The sequence below is a fragment of the Poromitra crassiceps genome (genome assembly GCF_964638095.1).
Source record: "Poromitra crassiceps genome assembly, chromosome: 8".
NCBI classification, from domain to species: domain Eukaryota; kingdom Metazoa; phylum Chordata; class Actinopteri; order Beryciformes; family Melamphaidae; genus Poromitra; species Poromitra crassiceps.
The window spans coordinates 36,678,440-36,703,933 of record NC_139629.1 but is presented as its reverse complement, the minus strand read 5'-3'; the positions used below and the strand labels follow the sequence as shown (position 1 = coordinate 36,703,933).

General features: G+C 45.5%; 1 protein-coding gene across 1 annotated transcript in view; it reads right to left on the bottom strand.

Annotated features, from left to right (window-relative positions):
* Positions 1 to 2,884: 2,884 nt before the first annotated feature.
* The window catches only part of cep104 (centrosomal protein 104), a gene marked incomplete at both ends in the record, with an annotated part of 42,528 nt that continues 19,918 nt past the window's right edge, over positions 2,885 to 25,494 (bottom strand). The window contains 11 exons of the mRNA XM_083641193.1: positions 2,885 to 3,021; positions 4,230 to 4,317; positions 10,463 to 10,530; positions 11,205 to 11,343; positions 12,522 to 12,630; positions 12,875 to 12,950; positions 14,773 to 14,902; positions 15,049 to 15,144; positions 16,996 to 17,193; positions 20,133 to 20,309; positions 24,613 to 24,795. Coding sequence (XP_083497319.1) covers positions 2,885 to 3,021; positions 4,230 to 4,317; positions 10,463 to 10,530; positions 11,205 to 11,343; positions 12,522 to 12,630; positions 12,875 to 12,950; positions 14,773 to 14,902; positions 15,049 to 15,144; positions 16,996 to 17,193; positions 20,133 to 20,309; positions 24,613 to 24,795 — 1,401 coding nt within the window. The remainder of the gene's footprint in view (positions 3,022 to 4,229; positions 4,318 to 10,462; positions 10,531 to 11,204; positions 11,344 to 12,521; positions 12,631 to 12,874; positions 12,951 to 14,772; positions 14,903 to 15,048; positions 15,145 to 16,995; positions 17,194 to 20,132; positions 20,310 to 24,612; positions 24,796 to 25,494) is intronic.

Below are 25,494 nucleotides of genomic sequence, written 5' to 3'. Positions count from 1 at the left end.
TCTATGCACATACATACTGAACTGAAGCAAACAGATTCCTATCAAAACCATACACTGACCTATACATTGATCAAGAGAATCTTCTGGCAGGACAGACACATTTTTTCTCCACTAAAACGTGACAACAATAATAAAGTACACATACAGTAAGTACATATGCCACCGTCTGATCCTAATAATATCACAATCTATATAAGTATAGTTTAAATAAAAATCAGTAGACTATGGAGGGTTTTCAGGATGTTTCTGATCAACGTGGTTCACAGATTCAGAGACGTGTGTTCTTCCTTACTGGGATCAAAGTCACTATAACACTGTAGAGCACAATAAAGGTACTTGCATATAACCCATAAAAAATAAGATATGTTTCATGTTGATCCTAGACAGAATTCACAGTGATGGGAGTGCTTGAAATGCTGTTTGAGTGCTAGATAAATCCTATAGTTACACTCCTCTCTTTTTTCATTTTAAAAATGATGTTCTGCAAAAGGTCCACTTTCTATTTCTTTCACTAGGCTAGAGCATATAAAAACTGTGCTATCTATCGCAGATTGTCACTAAGCATTTAGCAATGACAACAAAGTAGTGAAATCTCTGCAGTGAAGCATTCTGGCTTTGGCAAAGTGCTACAGTAAAGCCTTCTGAGTGACAGAGTGTAGCGTTCACACTGCTCTTTGCTTTGGTACAGAACAGCCTTCTGAGTGACAGAGTGTAGCGTTCACACTGCTCTCTGCTTTGGTACAGTAAAGCCTTCTGAGTGACAGAGTGTAGCGTTCACACTGCTCTCTGCTTTGGTACAGAACAGCCTTCTGAGTGACAGAGTGCAGCATTCACACTGCTCTCTGCTTTGGTACAGAACAGCCTTCTGAGTGACAATGCAGTGTTCACACTGCTCTCTGCTTTGGTACAGAACAGCCTTCTGAGTGACAGAATGCAGCGTTCACACTGCTCTCTGCTTTGGTACAGAACAGCCTTCTGAGTGACAGAGTGCAGCGTTCACACTGCTCTGCTCTCTGCTTTGGTACAGTAAAGCCTTCTGAGTGACAGAGTGCAGCATTCACACTGCTCTCTGCTTTGGTACAGAACAGCCTTCTGAGTGACAGAGTGCAGCGTTCACACTGCTCTCTGCTTTGGTACAGAACAGCTTTCTGAGTGACAGAGTGCAGCGTTCACACTGCTCTCTGCTTTGGTACAGAACAGCCTTCTGAGTGACAGAGTGCAGCGTTCACACTGCTCTCTGCTTTGGTACAGAACAGCTTTCTGAGTGACAGAGTGCAGCGTTCACACTGCTCTCTGCTTTGGTACAGAACAGCCTTCTGAGTGACAGAGTGCAGCGTTCACACTGCTCTCTGCTTTGGTACATAACAGCCTTCTGAGTGACAGAGTGCAGCGTTCACACTGCTCTCTGCTTTGGTACAGAACAGCCTTCTGAGTGACAGAGTGTAGCGTTCACACTCCTCTCTGCTTTGGTACAGTAAAGCCTTCTGAGTGACAGAGTGCAGCGTTCACACTGCTCTCTGCTTTGGTACAGAACAGCCTTCTGAGTGACAGAGTGCAGCGTTCACACTGCTCTCTGCTTTGGTACAGTAAAGCCTTCTGAGTGACAGAGTGTAGCGTTCACACTGCTCTCTGCTTTGGTACAGAACAGCCTTCTGAGTGACAGAGTACATCACTTTGAAGAAATGGAGTGAAAGAGTTGCACTTAGAGCCTCCTTAGCAGATTTATTTTAACATTTCATTCATTTTCATGATTTATTCTTACATTTCTCCTTTTTCCCTTTTCTAAAGTTCCCCTGGAGTACCTCCACGTGTCCCTAGGGATACGAGTACCTCCGTTTGGGAACCACTGTTGTAGTGCAATGTAGACATGTATCCTGTACACCTTAATCACACTATGATGTCCTACAGGAGTTTCCGCAGCATTTTGCAATGCGCACGGCAGTCAAACTGCGTGACGACGCTTGCAGCAAGTGTTGCCTGCTTGTTTACAGAAGAAAAGATGGCTGCCAGCGGTAAAAAGCAGTCGCGCCATTTGTCCCTAACACGGTAGAAACATGACAGAAAGGCTTTCGGGTTCAATTGAGGAGGCAAACTGACGCGGGACGTAGGAACGTCATGTGGGCGTGTCTTCAGTCATTACGCAACTCGTGTAAACACCTTAATCGAAAGATTGTCTTATTTAGACCCAGTTGAACACTTTTCATTTTCTTGTCATAAAAATGGCCAAATTCAAAGCTGCACTAGGCACTGTTGCACATTGGTGGCTCCAGATGGCAGTGAGAGGTGTTCATTTCACAAAGATCAACATCGCTAGACATAAAAGCACTCGCCTACCACCGCGGAGACCAGGGTTCAATTCCCGGCAGAGGTACTTCCGGCCTGGCCTACAGACACAACTGGCTGTGTCTGCGGGTGAAAAGCCGGTGAGTCTGGGTGCTGCACTAGCACCTCCTCTGGTCGGTCGGGGTGCCTGTTAGGGGGGGTGGGGAACTGGGGGGATAGTGTGATCCTCCCACGCGCCACCACCTGCCGCTGTCAGGTGAAAAGAAGCGGTTGGCGACTGCACGTGTATCGGAGGAAGCATGTGCTAGTCTACAAGTCTCCCCAGGTGGAGCAACAACCGGGACAGCAGGGGGGATTGGTACAATTGGGGAGAGGAAATGTGAGGTGTCCACACCTGACACCTTCACCTCTTCCTCTGGATGGAGAGGTGTCCACACTTGACACCTTCACCTCTTCCTCTGGGTACCTCTTAGACTTATCAGAAGAATTTTCTAGGAGTGCCCAATGCTATCTATATGTGGGACGTTGCTGTCCACTGCTCTTGGGCCATGGTTGGTCCTCTGAGTGGGGGTTCCCCGGGGTGCTTTGAGGCCCACCTCAGTCAGCGCATGCTCGGGGTGTGTCTGCTGGCCCGAGGCGCCAGGGCCGGGATCCGACTGCCTCTGCCCATGGGCCTGGCTCTGGCCCCGCCCCCGACCGACGAGGCCTGCTTCAGCTTGGCTCCGCCCACAGCCCTGCCTGCACACACACACACGCACACGCACACACGCGCACACACACACACACACACACGGAATGACCTTCCCTTACATAAACATAGGCACTTTTTACACAGTGGAGAACCCGGTGGCTTTTGCGTGCTGTTGATAACGACACACAGCAGCCGTGTGTTGTCGGTGTTGTGAGTAAAAACAGGTACGTTTCGTCAGGTAAGCAGCGAGTGGGGATGCGGCTACATAAGTAAGGTAAAGGTAAAGTCCCAACGATTGTCACACACCTGAGTGTGCGAAATTTGTTCTCCGCATTTGACCCATCCCCCGGGGGAGCGGTGAGCAGCATTTGGTGATCTAACACCCCAATTCCAACCCTTTGATGCTGAGTGCCAAGCAGGGAGGCAATGGGTCCCATTTTTATAGTCTTTGGTATGACTCGGCCGGGGATCGAACTCACAACCTCCCAGTCTCAGGGGAGACACTCAAACCACAAGGCCACTGAGCCACATACTAGTGCTGCACGATTTGGTGAAAAAGTCCTTTTAGGATTATTGTGGACAATATTGCAATTGCGATATAATGGTATCAAGGTACAAATGGTATCATGATGATTTTGATGTGTATTTCTTACAGTACTGTTTTCAGAGCCAGCACAAATCAAAACGGTTTATTTATTTATTTAATTAAATTGCAGTCTTTTGCAATTATATAATTGGACATTGCTATTTTACAGTCACTTGACTTGAAAGCATTATCGGGTTTCGAGACCTTTTTACAGCAGCCATTTTGACGTGCCGTAGCAGGGGAAACCCAGGTGTAACTAATAACATTAATGACGGTTCCATTCCATTTAGGTGTTCCAGCGCCATTGCAATGAGCCAGCATGCACACGAGGGCACTGGAACACCTCAATGGAATGGAACCGTCATTAACGTTATCAGTTACACCGGTGTTTACCCTGCTATCACGCGTCAAAATGGCTCCTGTGAAAAAGGTCCATTAACAAATCAGAATACAACCAGTGTCAGGATCGCGGAACGCCGCTCGTAATGAATACACAAATATCCGTGACACTAAATCTGAGCTGCAGCCTGGGCACTTTCTGCAGAGGTGTGTGTGTGTGTGTGTGTGTGTGTGTGTGTGTGTGTGTGTGTGTGTGTGTGTGTGTGTGTGTGTGTGTGTGTGTGTGTGTTGGGGGGGGGGGGGGGGGTAGAGGGTGAATGAATGCTTTACCTTGTGCTGGCTGGGTTCTCTGGGACACCGCAGTCCTCCGTGAGTTTTGTTTACAGCCCTCCCTGCCCATGAGGTGAGCCTTCCAGGCCTGAGCAGAGGGGGGACAAAAGTAGCTCAGTAAGTCGGTTCCTCTCTCGGCTCGGTCCTCGACGGGACGGGGAGACCCCGGGGCCACTGTGGGGCCAGCCAGGGCCCGCACGGTCGCCCTCTCTCCCCTCCCGCTGAACACTGCAGCCTTTCATTTGCTGGAGGGCTGAGAGCTCTGGCTTTAGAGAGTGTGACTTTTCTGTGCGAGTTCTCCTGAGCTGAAGGCATGAAGGAGTGAGGGCGTGCCGCGAGGTGAGAGAGCCAGGCGGCTGGATGTTGTGGATCTATATGAAGTGTCCAGCAGTGCTTTTTAATACAGACGACACAAATGAGTAGAGCTTGAACAAGGGGCTTACAATGAATGATTCTTGAAGGCACATGTTCATGTAGTTATAGAACAAACGACATGGTTACTAAAGTAGATAAACACATAAGTAGCGGTGTTAAAGGATATGTTTGGTGATTTTGGACCTAAGCAGCTCATGTCATGGGGACAGAGCGTGGCCCCAGGTAAGCAGCTCATGTCATGGGGACAGAGGGCAGTCCCAGGTACAGAGAAGCAGCTCATGTCATTGGGACAGAGCGAGGCTCCAGGTACAGAGAAGCAGCTCATGTCATGGGGACAGAGCGAGGCTCCAGGTAAGCAGCTCATGTCAGGGGGACAGAGCGAGGCTCCAGGTACACAGAAGCAGCTCATGTCATGGGGACAGAGCGAGGCTCCAGGTACAGAGAAGCAGCTCATGTCATGGGGACAGAGCGAGGCTCCAGGTACAGAGAAGCAGCTCATGTCATTGGGACAGAGCGAGGCTCCAGGTACAGAGAAGCAGCTCATGTCATGGGGACAGAGGGCAGTCCCAGGTACAGAGAAGCAGCTCATGTCATTGGGACAGAGCGAGGCTCCAGGTACAGAGAAGCAGCTCATGTCATGGGGACAGAGTGAGGCTCCAGGTACAGAGAAGCAGCTCATGTCATGGGGACAGAGTGTGGCTCCAGGTACAGAGAAGCAGCTCATGTCATGGGGACAGAGTGAGGCTCCAGGTACACAGAAGCAGCTCATGTCATGGGGACAGAGTGTGGCTCCAGGTACAGAGATGCAGCTCATGTCATGGGGACAGAGCGAGGCTCCAGGTACAGAGAAGCAGCTCATGTCATGGGGACAGAGTGAGGCTCCAGGTACAGAGAAGCAGCTCATGTCATGGGGACAGAGCGAGGCTCCAGGTACAGAGAAGCAGCTCATGTCATGGGGACAGAGGGCAGTCCCAGGTACAGGTAAGCAGCTCATGTCATGGGGACAGAGGGCAGTCCCAGGTACAGGTAAGCAGCTCATGTCATGGGGACAGAGGGCAGTCCCAGGTACAGAGAAGCAGCTCATGTCATGGGGACAGAGGGCAGTCCCAGGTACAGAGAAGCAGCTCATGTCATGGGGACAGAGGGCAGTCCCAGGTACAGAGAAGCAGCGGGCGGCTGAAAGACGAGCCGCGTGTAGGACTGGAAGCGAAAGGCGACACCGCTGTGACGTCTCTGGGTCGGGCGGGGAACCGTCAACAAGGCACCTCCCCTTTGACCTTTTCCACCACAGGGGACATGAATAGACACGGAGTTTACTTTAGTGATTATTAGGGGGCAGGAATATGAGTATGGTTTATGGAAGATGATCCCCGTGGGGAAATGACATCACATTCACTCAGGTGATGTTCACATACCACATTCACTGATGTTCAATAGTCCGTTGACTCTCAACCTTTCTCATGTCGAGGACTAGCTCATTTAGTCCACACTGGGGCCACAGACATTTAATGGCATTTTGTTTCTCAGACACACATCTGAAATCTGTTGTAGGTCGACAGAGAGATAACAGTGAAACTATGATAAAAAACAGTCTGCTTCTTCATTCTCCAATTGTTTTCTTGCCAATTAAATAATGGTGAACTTTAACAATTCATCCATTTGCTGGGGGCCCCCTGGAACTCCCCCAAGGACCCCTGGTGGTCCCCGGAACCCACATTGAGAACCACTGTGACCACACTTCTCATGGATACACTGAATCTATTGACATACAACATTCACCTGGGATGACTCACAAAGGAAGGAAGAGCATGATGCACGTCCACGCTGTTGAACAGGTGGAGGACAAACAGATTTGATCAGCATAAAGAAAGGAATCAAATAGAGACTACACACTGTGTAGACTTGCTCCCAGTCAGTGTCATTGTATTGTATTAACGGTCACTCGTCCTGAGTGGATCAAAACGTTAATTTATACAATTAAACTGCGTGGGAGCAGCTCTACACAGTGTGTGCAGACTCTATTTGACAGATTGAACATTGACCATGACCATGACCATGACCGCTGGTGGAGAAAAATTAAATTTGTACTTCAGCCCAATTTCCCCCCCCGAGAAAAGGCACGAGCATCGCCCTGTGTTTAGAATGTGTCAAAAGAAACAGCTTTTGCATCTCAATCCAGGCTTAAATCAACAGTGGAATGTAAGCAAAGCTGGGTGTGGGTCCACAGCCACAATGATCCATCACCACCCAAGCAGAGTTAGTTAGGGTATAAACAATATCCCATTTCATTCCCTTTAATCCAAATCAGAATCTGAAGAATGCGCTCACATTTTCTTTGTCTCGGGATGAATGAAGACAGATAAAAACACAAAGGTGCCTCTTTTGAAGTGTTTAAAACAGGGGTGTCAAACATGCGGCCCGGGGGGCCAGATCCGGCCCCCCAAAGGGTCCAATCCGGCCCAAAGGATGACTTTGCAACGTGTGAAAATTGCACTGAGAAGTCCATCAATCCAATGTGATGCACTTGTGAAGGCTAAGAGGTACCAGGTTTTAGGAGCAAGTTAAATATTAAGTCGCCTATTCATGTTATCTGTATTCATCACTAAATAGTCAGTCAGTATCATCACCTTTGCTTGACTAAAGAGAATTGCACAGTTGCCATCAATTGTCATCAGGGGTGTAGTGATAAGTACAGAGGTGGATAAACTATCCAAGGTGAGTAGTTTACCCACCTTGTTTGCCCTCATTGATTGATACAGTTGCTCTGAAAATAGCGGAGTAAACTATCTGCCTCATTTAAAAGGGGTGGGTAAATTGCGTTTACCCTCCACTACACCCCTGATTGTAATGCACAGTACAGACAATAGATAATGTGCTTCATGGTATCTGAGATAACCGTGTTGTAGGGTTGTACAGTACCTGTAATTCTTTACACTAAGATAAACAGGAACATTTTGAGGTTTTGTCATTTATAGGTTATTATTGATTATTGATTTTCATTGTCTTTGCCCACTTGACACCAAATTGGGTCGCATGTGGCCCGTGGACTAAAATGAGTTTGACACCCCTGGTTTAAAAGATGTTACAAACAAAAGACAATTAGCGAGTGCTCACTGGTCGGCTCCAGGAATGTGAGGTGCTCTTGAAGTACACATTTATATCCAAAGGTAAAGCATCGCGCTTGCTTCAGGCACTGATCTCACACTGAGACAAGATGTAAATGTACCTTTACACCTTGTCTCAGTGTGAGATCAGTGCCTGAAGCAAAGCTGATGCTTTACCGTTGGATTTAAAAGATGTTTAAAACAATGCCAGTATTTTACCCCCACACAGTTGTTTGCTCCTCGTCTCGAGCATAACATTAGCTGCTTTCTAAGTTCTACCACTGGATACAGCTCCTCCAGCTTAACATTAGCTGCTTTCTTCTCCCACTGGATAAAGCCTGTTCGCAAGGCCGGATTAATAGGAACATGGGCCCTGGGGCTATTAATTTTTTAAATCAGTGCAAGAGTCAATTTTGGTGAGTTGTTTCTATGCAATTCACTTCACATGTAAGTAGTAACAAAAAATGTTCCAGTGAATCATAATCATAGTGTTACTTTTTTGTGAGAAGTGCTACAACAGCATAAAAGCTAATGCTGTAAATTGTACAAGGAACCCCTTAACCATACCTGTCAACATTGGGCTGTGAAAAAGATTTCCCCCCCCGCACCCATATAACCCTACACCACAAATTAATGAATAAATACAAGGGTGTACAGTAAATTACTTTTTTAGTCTTAAATTCATAACTCACAGTAAAATAAATACAGGTAATGATAAAATAAAATAAAATAAAATAAACATACAACATACCAAAGATGTGATCAAAAGTGACCATCTAAAATGTATATCACAAAAATGATCAAGTGCAAACATTGAGAGTTTCAGTGAATATGGAATATTGTAGAAGTTCCCCTCTTGGCTTCCACGGAACATACATGCTTGCAAAACGACAGTGCCCAACATAGCTTGCAAAACGCATGGTATTTGCTAATGTGGCTAGCGGTTAGAAACAGGAAGGTCTTGCACTGAAATTTGACAGTGCCTCTACCGGGCCCAGGGGCCCAAGAGCTCAGGGGGCCCATAACCCAGAGCCTCTTCACAGGGCCACCTCTTGCCCAGGCCTGGGATAAACTGATCCCTCACCAGCGATATGGTATTCAAAAAAGTTGTCCAAGTCTAGATGAGGATAAAAACCCACCTATCTTGTCTCCATGCTTTGTATCTCTCTTCCACTCTTTTCCTCATTATCTCTCTCATGATTAAAGTCCTAAATTCCCACATCGCCCTGCTGTAAATTACCCATGTTTAATAAAAAAAATTAACCTGTGGTGCAAAAGGTGAGAGGAGGAAGGAAGGAGAGGGTGGTAGCAGCAAAGGCAAGTATGAACGGACGGGGGAGAGTTTCAAGCAGAAGAGTTGAATTTAAAAAGAGGAAGGGTGGATAAGAAGAAGAAGTAACAAAGAAAGGAGATTGTTTGGTAAATGAGTTGTGACACATTAGGGCCTCTTCTCCTTCCTCTATCTGCTTCTCATCATCCCCAGGTTATTATGACACACACTGCCTGCCTGCGAGCACAGATAGCACATGGACACACACACACACACACACACACACACACACACACACACACACTCAAGCGCCCGGCATGGTTTTGCGCAGCCACGACTTGGAGCCTTGCCGCCGACGAGCGGCGACAGCGAGACTGTGCATACTCGAACGTAACTCGTCCAAAACACGTCCAAAACGTTATCGTGTCGTTTACCAAGAACTTGCAATCATGTCGGTGGGGGGACATTTTATTGTCCCTCCATTTCACAACTCATTCCGGTGAGGCTGCAGAAGGCTTTGCTAGATGAGGGACAAGCACTGTTAAATGAGGAAATGGCATTTCCTCATTCCTCACAACAAGGAGTTGACGGCGCGGAGTCACATTTTCGAGGAGCTGCACGCCCCCTGCTGCGCCGATACGACGCCCAGCTGCGGCGACCCCCTCGGCGCAGTCAGCGCCGTCGATTTCGCTCGAGCATAATTTGCGCTTCAGTCTCAAGAGTCTCCGTATCGTAGTTTCAGTTGGCTTGGTCTCACCCTGGCACACAACCAGGTAGTAAGACAAATCAACCCGGAAAATGTCTGACTGTGTCTTAATGGTCACCTTGTATACAGTAGTGACAAGGAATTACACAGGAAGTTGAATGGTTAAATAAGATTGCTTTATGTAGGGGAGAGCAGGGCATGTGGTCACACTTTTCACTCATTGGTGTATTTCTCACTAGTGCCTTACTACTGAGAAACAATATTTTTCAGGAACACTTTATAATAACTGTAACGCTACGAAACATTAAATAGGCTACTTAGTTGTTCAATATAAAGGATGCGGACATTCTTTTCTTTACTTTAGAGTCTCTTTTAGTCCAGCACCAGCTTTTTCAACTGGTGGGGGGATGTGTGGGGATGTTACAGTATTTAGGGCCCCAAACAGTGTGGGAACTGCAGTGGTCAAATGAGTATGTGGTGTAGACAGAATACCATGCTGTATTGGCCTGAGTGGGCGTGGCTTCCAAGGTCTGGAGCCAGGCTAATACTGGATGCTTCATGTGAAAAACGCTTCACCAAATGGAAGGCAAATGCTGGAGCTAAATTGAGACTTCAGGTGTGGCAAGTTTGAATCTTCTATTGAGGCCCGATGTGTTATTTTAGTCACTTCATCCTTTATGGTTGTTGCTTATATCACCTACATCGATTTGTCATCAGGGTGTGTCTAACGTGTCTAACTGGACCTGTGTTGTATAATATGTATGTGCAGACTTCTTACCTCCTCCCCGGGCCTGAAGTTGTTGTGACACAAAGGACAGTGGTTGGACCCTTTACCCGAGACGGGGGCTGAAATGGATCGAAACAAGACACCTTTAATCTGCGAAAGGCCCCTTAAACGCCCCGCAGAAAATAACTAAATGACACGGCTGAAAAAGAGTGATTTCAAACACAAACACTGTGCTATTGAGGAGTGGAGAAAGAAACACTAACTCATATTTCACAGGTTCGTCTACTTATTTATCTACTGTGGTCGGGAAACATGGCAATACAACAGACTTATAGTATGGGGTTTCAATTATTCATGCGAGCATATGGCTGGTGTGATCTAGTTATTTATTGTAAGAGTTCACATTGAAAGCATCAACGCTCTTAACATTAGTCTAGTTAGCATTTAGCTGGTAGTCTCATTCTTCTAGCTGGCAATTAATGTTTTAGTATGTATGCTGCATTCGTATCTCATTGGAAACACAGCATATTTAAGCTTCCTAGTACTTTTAGATGGGAAATACTACTTGAAAATACTCTCCATGGTGGTTTCTCCAGTTTCCTGAATTCTCACATTACCAATAAGGATATACGTACCTCAAGTGTATGGTATGCCACATTTGAGAAACATAGTATGCTGATGTTTTATTTCAAATTGACATTGAGATAGTACATATCTGTGGATCGCAGAAATATACAATACAGTCATTTTTTTCTGGGGATTGGGTTGTAGGAGAACAGCACAGGAGACTCACGGTTGCAGGCGGGTCCCTGGGTGTGGCGGGCCAACTCGTCAGGGGCCACAGCCTCTGAGCATCTCGGGCACTGGCTGAACCTGGAGCTGCTCTCGCACTCGCCCAGCAGGTGCTCTGTGAGGCTGGCTATCTCCACCACCTGGCAACACAACGCAGAGACACACTTATCACTGAACCTGGAGCTGCTCTCACACTCGCCCAGCAGGTGCTGTGAGGCTGGCTATCTCCACCACCTGGCAACACAACGCAGAGCTGCACACAGAGCCTTCAAGGCCCAAACACACACTTATTCCCACACATGTAGATAGATCATCAGTATGGTTATGATAGTCATTCCTTTGTCCGTTAGCCTGTGGCTCCCGGGTGTGAGCGTAAAACAGGGTGGAGCTAAAAAAAATATATATATATATATATATATAGAAGAGTAGTTCCCTTACATTTTCAGGATTTAATAAATGTATTTAGTATGGCTATTTAACAGTCAAATTGTGCGAGAAACCAATTACGGTAAGACTAGAGCTAGTCTAATAAATTAAATAAAAATTATAAATGAAAATATATATATATATATATATATATATTTTGTTGATTCCTCAAAAGTTTGTATGAGATTTGACCTCCAAATGACCTTTATATTGTAGTAGTGACTTCAGATTTGTAAATGTTGCGTTATGTCACATTTCCAAATGGGTATTTACATTTGTAGTTTCACATCATAATCGGCAAATAAAGAGCAGTATCTAGATGTGTGATTCAACATTTGTGAATGTGTGAAAAGATTTTCGAAGTAACTGAAAACCAAAAATTTCAGCAACTAAAATGACATTCACAAATGCATTCAGTTTTGTACCTTCAAGTTCTCACAATTCATACAGCTATTGAACTTAGCTGTTTCCACATAAGTAGACTTCAAATCGGTCACTTTTCTGGAGCATCAGCAACTATTTCTAGCCGTCTCCCCACTTGTAAATACGACATTCCACATTTATGAATCCGAGTACAAATTCACAGCTTGTGATGCATGTAGTTATAGATTTATCGAGAGGAAAAGTAAAAAAAGTGGCGACAAGATAGCTCAGCAGGCCAATATAAACAGTAAATAGAAAAAAGGAGCTTCTTGATGCTTATAGAAGGATTTAATAAAGAAGTAATGTACAGTTATACTTATTCAGTTAATACAAAGTACATCTTCAAGATAGGACAAGGGCACAAGGGACGCAACGCGTTTCAACCTCTGGTCTTCGTCAGGCTGTTATAGATTTATCCCCATAATTTGCCCTTAAGTTCAAAGCTCATCCCTCACAGTTAACAAGGTACCTGTCTGCATTCATCACAGCGTCGCAGCATAGGACAGTGCTTCCAGTAGTGAAGGTCCAACCCATCCTCTGTGAACGATCCATCCTTTTTACCGCAGAATATGCACAGGCTGAAATACATAATTAGAAATATCGTGTCGATATAAACACTGAATGCATAGCAAGGTGATTATACATAACTTAAATCAATATTAAAGCAGAAAATAAATCTGCTGAAATAAAAAATGTGCATGATATATGATGCATTCCCACAGAAATAATAAAATTGAAACTGAAACTAGATTACAATCAAACTAACTAAATGGGAAACATTGCATCTTCATATCATTCCAGTGATATCCTTGAGTCACTTACTTGTCCAGATAGTTGACAACTGATGGCTGGTCGTCTGCTTGAGCTGATAACTTGTTTTGGGGTGCCTTCATGACAGCTGGAAATCAAGGGGAAGGGAGTATTTGTATTTGTCACCACTGTACACATTAGATTGCATGGCCACCCTTGAAAGTACCATGTAAATGGTACTTTCAAACTCTTGCACGAAAAGAAATATGCACATGGCAAAACTTTGACAGATGTCCAAATAGAGTAACCTGACGCTGCCAGATGATTTGTTTTCACATAACCATAACGAGTCGCTCAGGGAAACCATTTCAAACGGCAGGCACTTTAAAAACATATCTGGCAGGTGATTTGATCATGTCTATCACAGGCTCTCTCTCTCTGGCGTCACACCTAAAGCCCGCTCGTAGCTGCCTCAAGGACGCTGATTGGTGCGAACCACTGGTGCTTCGGATTCAAACCAATAGATTGGAGTCTGATTGGAGCGTGGCAAGATGGATCTGTCATGTGATCGTGATCTTGCGTGAATCCAGCTACCCCGCAAGTTTAAAAATACAGTAGATTCTTGTTTTCATTGATATCAGAACATAACATATCTTGAGATGTGTTGTTTTTTATATCAATCAGGACCAGGATTGTTTGGCGACCCTCAGTCATTACTCTACTGACTTTTTATTTATCCCTACATGCTGTCTCATGATTGTTATGTTTTATCATGTTGTGCTTTCCTTGTTTTGTTTTTGTCTTTTGTTGTTGTTTACTCTGTGGGGGATTTGAGATATGGGAGATATGGTATGACATATCATTTCTGAATGAATAGAGTCTTGTCTCCTGTAAGTTTCTCAACACTGGGACAGTCTATTCTCATACAGTTGGCAGGTACTGGAAAGATTGCAGGGATTAAAATCACCAAGAAGCACGCTGCTTCCTCATAGGTGACATGCTTCATCATTTTGAGTCGCGTACATAGCCGCCCGGGTAGTGCAGCGGTACTGTAGATTCCCTGCCTACTACCAACACAAGGGTCACAGGTTCGAGCCCCCGTGTTACCTCTGGCTTGGTCGGGCATCCATACAGGCACAATTTGCCGTGTCGGGGGGTGGGGGGTGTTGGGCTGATGCGGAAAAAACAACTAACAACTGGTGGACACATGGCCTTAGGGTGGATCCTTCTGCTGTTTGCAGATGCTGTGGTCCTTTTGGCTTCCGTCTTGACCTTTGATGTGCACTGAAGCAGTTTGCAGCTCAGTGTGAATTGGCTCAGCACCTCCAAGTCAGAAGCCACAGGGCACAGGCTCCCTCTCCAGCTCAGCCTTTGCCCTATAAGGCCTTTTTTTGTTCTTTGCAAAACACTGTATCATGTAATGTCATGTGGGATGGCCATTCATTTGGTATGACATGAAAATAACATAACCAAATAACAATAACAAATACCATATCCATCAATCAGCTAAATATATATAGAGTCATTTCCATGTTGCCAGACACTATTGACAGTTTGAGCCTCCCAGCCAGCAAAACAGTTTTATTAGCGAACGTGTATTGACGATGCGGTGCAGGATTGCCCTGTGTAGTTACACTGTGTAGTTGTTTGAGCACATTGCTCCAGCTGTAAACAAGGCTATCTCGGTGAGTAAGTACTCGACCAATTTGAGAGAAAAAAAGTGTCTCGATGAGTTTATTAGACACATACAGTGTGGAAAATGGGGTCCAGGTTGAAAACCCCCCCCGAAATTATCCTTTGAAATGGATTATCCTATGCCTTCACAGGTATGCTGTCATGAATACAAGGAGTGTTTTAACTTGTCACTTTAAGATGGTTCTTGATTTTCTTTTTCCTACTGACATACCTTCCATTTTCATCTCTAACAAAGAGCACCTTCTTTCTTTCTTTCGAACACCCTCCATACGTACCTGTTTTTACAGCCTTAGGGGACTCTTTCTCAATTTTAGGAGCTGTTTTTCCAGCCTTATGGGACTCCTTCTCAACTTTAGGAGCTTCTTTCCTGTGCGTTTGTCCTTTGGTGCTTTCCTTTCCCTTCTGCTTTACAAGGAAGCAGAAAAGCACAGGTCCATGTCAGAGAGTACAGATTCAAAGAGAGACGCTATCACACAGAGAGAGACAACTTTAAAAGTCAAGGCAATTATGAATTCATATTTGAATGTAATGTTGACGACAGCTCCACCTACACTGATCTCCTTCAAGGCAGCCAGCTGCTCCTGGAGAGAGCGGATCTCCTCCTTCTCCTTCTGTCCGTCCTGCTGGCCACCGCCCTTCTTCAAAGTCTGGGTAGATTGATGCATAGTGGCATGCAGTTAACATCAGAATTACAGGAAGGCCGTGGCCTCCGTTGCCCCTCCCTCTGGCCGTGATGCCCTGAGCTCCCTAAGGCCACCTTGGCAGTGCCCTGCTACCAGCCTGCTACTGTCAGTTGCTTTAAAGGTGTCAGTGGTCTCAGTGTAATGTAGCCTGCCCTATGCAACGGATGTGTCGTTGAATCATTTTAACATTTCAGAAAAATCACTCTTCACGATGTCAATAGAGTGATGGCCTTTGTGCCCTGGCATGTGACCTTGTGCCCTAAAAGAAATTGCGATGCTGAAGGCCAGATGACCTTGACCTTAAAATGATGAAATTCCCACCCTCTCCTTTGGATACCTTTAAGCATAAAATGCCATAGGGGCCAGACTACTATATGCCTTTTTTCATTGCGTTTTATAAGCAGACTAAGCAGCCACAGGCTTTCGCTTGTATAAACACCTTTATTTTTGTATTGGGTGATGCAATTTACCACTAATAACCCGTGGTTAATGCATTGACATGTCTGATTTGACAGATTATGTCAAAGCATTTGATTTGGCTTCTGAGGCAAAATGCTCCATTAAAGCCAAAGTATGTTTGTGAGGTTTTTTAATCTACTTGACTAGAACAATTAATAAATGAACATTTGAAGAGTGTTTTGTGTTTTGTGCTAATAATAGTGATGTCAATTAGATTTGGTTAGGTCAGAATGGAATATTACAACATTCATCTTTGCTCACTACATCTCAGCTTTTCTAAACCTCAGCTGTGCATAAACTACAGGTTACTTATTTTTTAAATACAGAAATGTGAAATTATCGGTTATCGTATCGGCCATGAGAAGCAGGTGATTTTAAAAAATCCATATCGTGCATCCCTAGAAAATAGGGTCCAGGTTGAAAAATAGAGAGATTCTCCTTTGAGCTGTGCAGACTATATACTGTATAAGCTGTAGTGATGTGGCCGTGTGGGTTTGATGTCAACAGCTCGCCCAGATGAGAGCATGGCCAGACAGCATGACCAGATGAGAGCATGACCACACAGAGCTGAGCGCTACTCAACAGCATGGCCAATGCCATTACCTTAGCATTACCTAATGGGAAGGCCGAGACGCGTGCCATGGCTGGATGACTCAGAGAAACATTCAACACCGTGCTGCTCAGAGAAACATTCCACACCACGCCAGCAGTAGCTTCTGGCACCTGGCCTGATGCCAGCAGTAGCTTCTGGCACGTGGCCTGATGCCAGCAGCAGCTTCTGACACGTGGTCTGATGCCAGCAGTAGCTTCTGACACGTGGCCTGATGCCAGCAGTAGCTTCTGACACCTGATGCCAGCAGCAGCTTCTGGCACGTGGCCTGATGCCAGCAGTAGCTTCTGGCACGTGGGCCTGATGCCAGCAGTAGCTTCTGGCACATGGCCTGATGCCAGCAGTAGCTTCTGGCACGTGATGCCAGCAGCAGCTTCTGGCACGTGGCCTGATGTCAGCAGGGGCTAGCCCCTTGGGTCCGACCCCTCCAGAGGCGGACAACCCGGGTTAAGCCTTTCATACCTAAAATCAACCTGAGAATAAGCCTGGTTGGCCCCTTGGTGTTAAAGGGTTATTTGTTTGCACAGCAATGTCGGACACTATTCAGTTAGTGCTGAAGAAGTATTGTTGGTTTAGGTTTTTGTTTTATTTGACGGAGACTCTGAGAGAGAAGTGTAACTCCTCAGCTCATACAAAAAGAAGAAAAAAAACGCAATGTGGTCCCCTCTGAAAAGCTGCAACGTCTCAACTATAGAAAATGCTCCCACATCTGCCTCATTCACCACAAAGACAAAGGCACTTCTTGCCTTGGTGTCCACCGGCCGCCCGTCGATCCTGGCAAAGCCATCAAAGAGGTTCTTGTAGAGGAAGTGCCTCCGTGTGGCCTCATTGTCAGGCAGGTAGCTGAGGACGGCCCCTCTGTGCTGCTGGTACATGGACAAGACGATGCGCACGGCAGCCTCTCTGACCTCAGGTGCGCTGTGCTCCAGAGCCCCTGCACAGAACTGACACACAGGAGAATACACCTTTTGCATTAGCATGTGAACATGGAGGAAACAGACTCGACTGTCTAGGACACACGTACTGTATTGTGCTATTGTGGTATAATCCAGTTCCTACCAGTTTAGCAACCGGCAAACAAATCTCAAAAATCTGGTCTTTCTTTTCTTTTCATTCAATGACCTTGAGAGTTATACATGCCTTTGTTTCCTCCCACTTGGACTATTGTAATTCTACGCCACCCTCAGTAATAAGGCCTACTCACAACTGGTTCCTAAAACAAGGAAATGGAATCTGCATCTTTCCCATTTTTGCTTCTCTACGTTGGCTCCCAGTAAAATTCTGAATTGATTACCGTAGGGCTATACATATATATATATATATATATATATATATATATATATATATATATATATATATATATATATATATATATATAATATCGTTTCATATTCAGAGTTAGCCGATTTAATCTAGAATCCTTCTGCACACCCAAAACTGTCTTCAACGGCACACTAAACGTTACAAGTGATATCTTGCTCTACCAGTTGAACTGACAATCTACAATGCGGCGGGATTAGCACCTCTGAGAGGCTCGCACGTCATGACGTACGAAGAGGCCATTATCCAATGTCATCAGTGTGAAGAGGGCGACAGCACAATGGCCGCCCCGGCCATGGAGAGCACGAACATCCCGAGGTGAAGTGTGTACAAAGGGCAGCCGTCCCTCGCTCAATGGGCTGGGGGGACAGGCTGCCATTATGCCGTGTTGTCTCTGCTGGCCTCTCCTCATTTTAATTACAGGAAATTCAATCACCCCCTTCTTTTACTCGGGCTCCCGCCTCCCAGCGAGTCACCCAGGTAACAGAGGGGGGCAAAAGGAAAAATGTACAAACCATAGCTAGCTAGGCACAGGACCAGTGCAGAGCTATCAAAAGATCGAGACACTTGAGCTAAAGACACGATGAAAACAGATACCAGCAGACCTTTATTTAAATGGTAAAGCCTGATTTAAGAGCTTTTTTTTTCTCTCTGGGCAGAGCCTGTAATTAACAAAGTTGCTTGAACGGATCGGATTCAGTGAGAGAAGTATTGCGTGTTACCATTGCGTGTAAGTTAACAATTGCATGGCATTTCACGCCTAACCACCTCCGTGAGAGTCGACATGTTTAGGGATGGACCAATCTGACCCTTCAGTCCCGATACCTCGGCCGATACCGAGTACCCGATACCAGTGTTGATTGAATAAGTTGTATGCCTCACTGTGTGGAAGAGACTGGGATCATTCTTTTATTTGTAAGGCAACATCAGCCTTGAATTAAACATTGCTTTCCTATCTTTGTAAAACAAAATGTAACAAATGAAATTAATACATATATATGCGCTGAGAGTTGTTATTTATTAAAATAATGGTATCCAATACCGCTACACATGATTGTCATCGATACCTGATCGAGCAATTTGAGTCAGTATCGGACCGATATGCGATCAGTAGTGGTGCATCTCTAGTTTAGACCCTGGAGTGGAGACATTTGGAGAAGGTCCTGCCGTGCCCTCAAAACCTTGCATCTCGGTTGCAGCTGTTCCGGTAGATGATACTGGCCTGAAAATGGTCAGTGGAATGTCATCCTCTGTAAGCTAGTAGACAGACTGAGACCTGGGAAGTCCTTATAGAAACCTGTTTGACCCTGAAACCAGTAGGCTTACAGAGCTCCACCTACTGTGCAGCCAGAAACATCAAATACAAGAGAATTATAAAAAAAAGTCTATTTGAGAAGCCACTCTTCATTTGAGAGTCATTTTTAGTTCACAACTAGTTTTCATGTCATGTCGGGGGAAATGCTCTGCTAGGTTTTCTAATTGAGCTGTCTAACTAATGTGACAGCCGGGAGAGGACGCACGGTCTACGACGCGGACAAAGCAGAGCCCTACGGCCACATCTCAATCCACAAGACTGGAGAAATGTTTCCCGAGCAAACACCGAGCAAAAGCCAACACAAAAGGGGCCCCCCGGCGCTGAGTGCTAGCAAGCAAAGCATGCACAAACATGCAAACGCAGCAGGCCACCCCAGTGCCACCTGTGTGCTTCAGAGAGGCGGGGATCTCAAAGGGGACCAAGCTAACAATTTGCCCTCACTCGTAAAAGGCCGCGCAGAGTCAAGAGGAGGCTGAATAGAGGGAGGGGCCCCGAGGGGCTGCTGGTAAACTACAGAGGAAGGAGCCTGTCAACGACTGCTTAGTTTGCACATAGATACTAGGTCACTGTGGGAAGCCAGAGGAGTGAGTGGAGGAGAGGAGAGAGAGAGAGCAGAGCTTATGCCAATGATGACCACATTGACTCAGCTGACAGGAGGCGACTGATGACAGCCTGTTTGGGGTGTTTGAAGTGAACCGCCTCCTTTATCAGTTACATGTATATCTGACTATTATGAAGGCAAACCGTAACTGCTATGCCGGCTTTAAAGCGGAATAACACAGCTACCATTTGACGTCTCTCTTTACATGTGGCAGCCGGCTGTAGTAGGTGTGATAATTGTGAGTTACAGAGTGGAAAAAAAAAGGATGACTGGATAGAGGAAGTTGACGCTTTGCCAAGAAGCGCGGTGTGATCGTCACCAGCAGTACTCTTTAGAGAGCTATGACAGGGGGAATGCCGCCCATTTCGAGCAGTAAACTGCGTCCTTCTTCTCTTCCCTCCGGGGAGTGCCGTGATCGTAAAAATCGCACAACACGAACGTACGTTTGGAAACGGAAGATGTGAATCGGATGATTTGAAAGCAGAGCTTATTTGACTACAATAAGCTATACTTCCGCTGACACTGACCGGACCATTATCTGATGTTTACCCAAAGGCTTGATCTATCAGTCAAAACGCAGATCTCCTCCCATCACCGAAAAGAACAGACGAACACAGCTAAGCTATATGGTTTTGGCTTTGCGTTACCCTCATGACGTTGTCCAGGGTGAAGCCGGAGTTGTGCGTGCCCAGCTCAGCGAGCAGCTTCTCCAGCAGCTCAGCCCGGCTCTGGGCCAGCCGAGCGGGGAAGTTGGACTTGAAGGGCTTGACCAGATCGTTGGGGATAACCTGTAGGGCCCGCACCTCCTTCAACACTGCCATTTCCTAGATGGGGAACAACATGGATACAATGCCGTTAAAGTCATTAGTTTAAGGCAGCAAGGTAACTCAACGGTTCATGTCCAAAATGCAGGGTTACCTGCTGCATTGTCGTTGTTATTGGTGCAATCAAAACTATTGTGGGGTGTTCACATAATAGTGTTTTCTTCCCCCAACTGCACCCTTTCCTCATAGAAAGTAATGGGAAGTGGCCGCAAGGCGCACAAAAGGTGGCCGCCCGTGGAAAGCGCTGCAGCCAGCGTTTTATTTCATTTATTTTTTCTCCATCAGAGCGGAACGCTTTCAAAAGTTAAGAAATGTTCAACTTTGCAGAAAAGCACCGTGACGTGACGTGAACCGCTGGCTGTTTCCCATTAATCCCATAGCAACAATAAGTATGGAGAAAGTGAAAGTGACGATGGAGAAATACTGTAGGACGTCGTAAATAAGTGAATTAATTTGTGTTACTGTGACAGCGATCTTAAAGGCAGTATGGATACTGGGACATGTATTGGAAATATCTGGTAAGCCTTTGCTTGTTCCACAACACTGTATTGTCTGCTAGAAGAGCTAACCAGCTGATAACTGAGCTAGCAGCTGCTATGCTAACTTCAGGTGCAAAAAATGTAATATGTGAACAGCCCCTTATGTCAGTGGTTCTCAAATCTTTTCACATGAAGGACCCCTAAACTGACAAAAATTACACCACGGACCCCCAATTGATAGGATTTTGTCCCACGGTCGCCCATATGATAATAAGATTGACGCTTTTAGATGTTTTATTACAGAAAGTGTATAAAACCCATGACCAAAATAGTCATTGTGTTACTTATGAATGGAATTATAGCGGAAATAAATTACCCCCCTTTTGGCTGGGGGACCCCCTGGAACCCCCTCAAGGACCCCTGGGAGTCCCCGGACCCCCATTTGAGAACCACTGCCCTTATGTAGCACCAACCTCATCAATGTCATTCAACACAGTATCTCACAGTTTCTCATGACTTGTCTCTCAGAGACAAGTCATGACAGAGAGTGCTACAAGTGACGGAATAGGGTTCATGGAAAATCCTCTCTCAGGCATTTGTAGAAGTCTCATCAGGTGAGCGGAGTGGAATGTGTTGGGGAAGATGGGACTGGCAACATTTTGAGAGAGAAAAAAGAAAGAGAAAATAAGTTTTTTTTTTTGTAATCCTCAACTGAGTCAAATGAGTTGAAGCTCTTTCTTTCCTTTTCTCAAGTGGTTGGAGTGCCGGGGAGGGAGGAGGAGTGTGTCATTTACATGTGTAATGAGCACGTAATTTGGCTTTGATGTTACAAAGGAGCATTCATTCAGTTCTTTGGACGGTCCAGCGGAGCTCTTAACAGGCCCAGAGGGGACGGACAGTGATTTCAGAGGGCTAGGTGCCATGGCAAAGGGCTAGGTGCCATGGCAAAGTGCTAGGTGCTATGTCACTGGATCAGCAGCTACTGTAGCATGGGAAGCGAGGCATCCCTCCCTTCCCTTTCTTTACTCGCCGCAGAAAAGAAAAAGCATACACACCCAAGCATGAGCAAATAAACACGAGCAAATAAACAGACAGTTTCCAGGAAGCAACACAGTACACACAATGTCATTATACTAAGGACGCACCGAATACGAACATTCTGACCGGTACCGATAACATCGCAATGCTGTCGATATGATCTGTAGAATACAAGTTTTCTACGATCATCAAATGTTGTACATACTGAAAAAGACATGTTGTTAACACTGAATTTGAAAAAGTAATGTCTTGCTTTATTTCCAGAACATTTGGAAAAGCCCATAAAATAATTCTTTGTAAAATAATATAGCCTTTCATCACTGTGTTGAAAGGCTGCAATTTAGATAACTTATGACTTTCTCAGTCTTTTTAAAGAGCCGTTGTCCCCTGGTTTTCTTTAGTAAAGCTTGCAAGGTTGCATTGAGATTTGGGTGAATCGTTCCACACCAAGTCTGCACTTTCAACAGGCAGACAAAGTGAATTATGAGTGAGGACGTCACCGCTGGCCTATGTCCTAATAATGGAAGGCAGCCACATACTGTAGAGCAGTGATACTCAACCTGTGGCCCGGGGGCCATATGTGGCCCGCGATAGGGTGCCGAGTGGCCCCCTGACCGTTTTCTAATTCACAATGAAAACTAACGTTAAATAAAGTTTGACCGAGCTCCAGCTAAATTGTCAAATATTGCCACCTGCTCGCCGCCTGCAGGCACTTATATGTATTTAACTACAATCTGCTACAGAAAAATTTATATTATTATTGTTGATTTATGAACTGGCCCCTGGCGCCCTGTCATTTTGCAGAAGTGGCCCCCGAGCAAAGCAGGTTGAGTATCCCTGCTGTAGATTTGTAGACACTCACACAGATCCCAGTGAACACATTACAGCTTCCAATGCATTTAACACTCCTGTATGTATTCTTTGCTAATTTTACATGTTTGACAATTCCTCCCTCGTGGATACAGACAAATGTACCAAACCACGATTACAGAAAACAAAGTCACAAGTTGACTCCGTATCATGGAGCCATCATTCAGCTTTTACTGTATACATATGAAAAGGGCGTCCTCAGCTCGTCCTCCTGAGAGAGAGCTCTCGTGAGTCTCCCTCATATCAAATGAAATAGATCCTCCCTTTACAGAGGTTTCAACGGCATTGCTAAGATGAGGAATTCAGCAGCAGCTCACAATAACATCAACTCATCAGTCGTAACTAAGGTGTGTTGCTTGATGATGAAGCCATTGACGATAGTGTACACCAGTGATACTCAACTTGCGGCCCGCGGGCCCCATGTGGCCCGCGGGCGCCCCCTGTGTGGCCCGCGATGGAATTGCAAAAAAATAAAAAATAAAAATTACAGTGCACCTGAACGCAACATGCAAGATACCCGCTGAATAAGTGTCCAAATGTTCATGTCATTCTGGCCAATACTCCACTTCTGTTTTAGCATTTCAGTCTGGAATATGGAATATCTTTCAATAAACTATGATTTAACTGCTAAATTGTCAAATACCGCCGTCTGCTCGCTACCCACGCACTTATGTATGTACTTAACCTAACCAACTTAACCTAACTAACTATCCGGTGTGCACAACATTATCAGACTAAACTCCGACTGACACCCCAAAAACCTACAATCCGCTACAGAAAAATGTATATTGTTTGTTTATTAACTGGCCCCTCGCCTTCTATCATTTCACGAAAGTGGCAAAGCAAGTTGAGTATCCCTGGTGTACACTCTCAAAATCACCGTGTGTGTGTGTGTGTGAGAGAGAGAGAGACACAGAGAGAGAGAGGGAGAGAGTCAGAGAGAGAGAGAGAGAGAGAGAGAGAGAGAGAGAGAGAGAGAGAGACAGAGAAGGAGAGAGTCAGAGAGATAGAGATAGAGAGAGAGAGATAGAGAGAGAGAGAGAGAGAGAGAGAGAGAGACAGGGAGCAGAGGGAGAGCGAGAGAGATAGAGAGAGAGAGAGAGAGAGATAGAGAGAGAGAGAGAGAGATAGAGAGAGAGAGAGAGAGAGAGAGAGATAGAGAGAGAGAGAGAGAATAGGGATGCACAATATTGGCATGCCATCAGCCGATAAAGGCTTTAAAATGAAGTATTGGCATCGGGCCGAAACAAACATTTGTGCCAATATGACAGGCCGATAAAACGACACTTTGTATCATTCAAGCCTGTTTAAGTAGGATGAATCTCACGGTTTTGTTTGAAAGAAAATGTTACACAAATAAATAAATATGACATGTTTTACATAACGTCAAGTTGAATTCGTTTTCTTATTTTGCCCAGTGAATGTGTACATTTTGAAAAGCATTGTATTTATGTCTGCATCTGCATACTCATGTGTTAATTCCACTACAGGAGAGACTTGATGTTCTCTGAAATTAGGTTGAAAATAATGTGTGCATATATCGGTATCGGCATCGGCCAAAAGAGTTGCAAAAGGAAAATACCGTGCATCCCTAAGACAGAAGAAGCTGAAGAAGTTCGTTTCGAAAAAGAAAAACCAAAATAGTGGTTCCAAATTACACTATCTCAATTATTAGGTTTATTTAAAGGTGCTATGTGTAGCATTTTTAAGATCAGGAAATAATCATTTACCACATCAGGTTTGAGACATGAGTATAATGAGAACATGGTTGAGAAGCTTGTCAGCCTCATTGGGCCTCTACACTGCATTTCACGCTGAGTGTGAGGGAAAAAGCACACGTAGCAGCAGCTAGAAATGACTGGTCACAAGACATGACCGATGTGGAACCATGGTGCGTGCGGTGTGGGAGAGGACACCTGTGTGAAGGCAGTAGCCGTTGCCCGGAGGCGGCTGGCGGCGGCCCGGCAGTCCCCGGTCCTGGCTAGCAGGTTGGGCCAGGTGTGCTCCAGGCAGTGAGCCACCTCGGCCCGGGCCAGCGCCTGACCCGGGATCAGCTGGGCCAGCAGCAGACGCAGCAGCTTCAGAGAGGCCTGGAAAACCTGAGAGCAGAGAAGCGGTGTCACACTCACTCTACGGACTTTCCCCAGAAAAGCTACCACCAAGGAACCTCAACAAGAAGGATCAGACATCACTCACGTCACAGACTTTGGGGCCAGTTCTATTGAAGTGAATGGGGGCAGACGGGGTAAGCCCCACTATGAACCATCTGTGTTGTTTCACCTTTGATTGAAAAATGCTTCTGCCAGATTAAAGAAAACACATGATGTGATGTTGACTGGTGTTTGTTTTTTATGTAAATGTGTGTTTGTTTTCCTTATTATTGGTCTCCAAACAGATCATGGCTCTGTCCATCAGCTGCATATAGCTCAACTCAAGTCCAAAATAGAGCTAGCAGATTAGCTAACTACACCATGATACATCACCAAAGGGGAGAATCAGTCAACATCATGTAACATGTTCCATTGGAACTGGTCCCAATGCAGAATTCAAACGCTGTGACGTGAGCGATGTCTTATCCTTCTTTCTTAGGGTCCTTGGTTAGCACCAGGGTGAGGTCAATTAGCGGGAAGGCGAGACATGGCAACGTTTGCTTTGACTTCTATGGAGTTGAGCAGCAAATGCAAATGGAGACGGACAGATGCAAGCAGCTCTTAATCACAGTATGGCTCTGGACAGCGCAAAACAAAGATAGCACTGTCGCTATAACCTCTTTCTAGCAGATCCTCCGATTAGGAGAG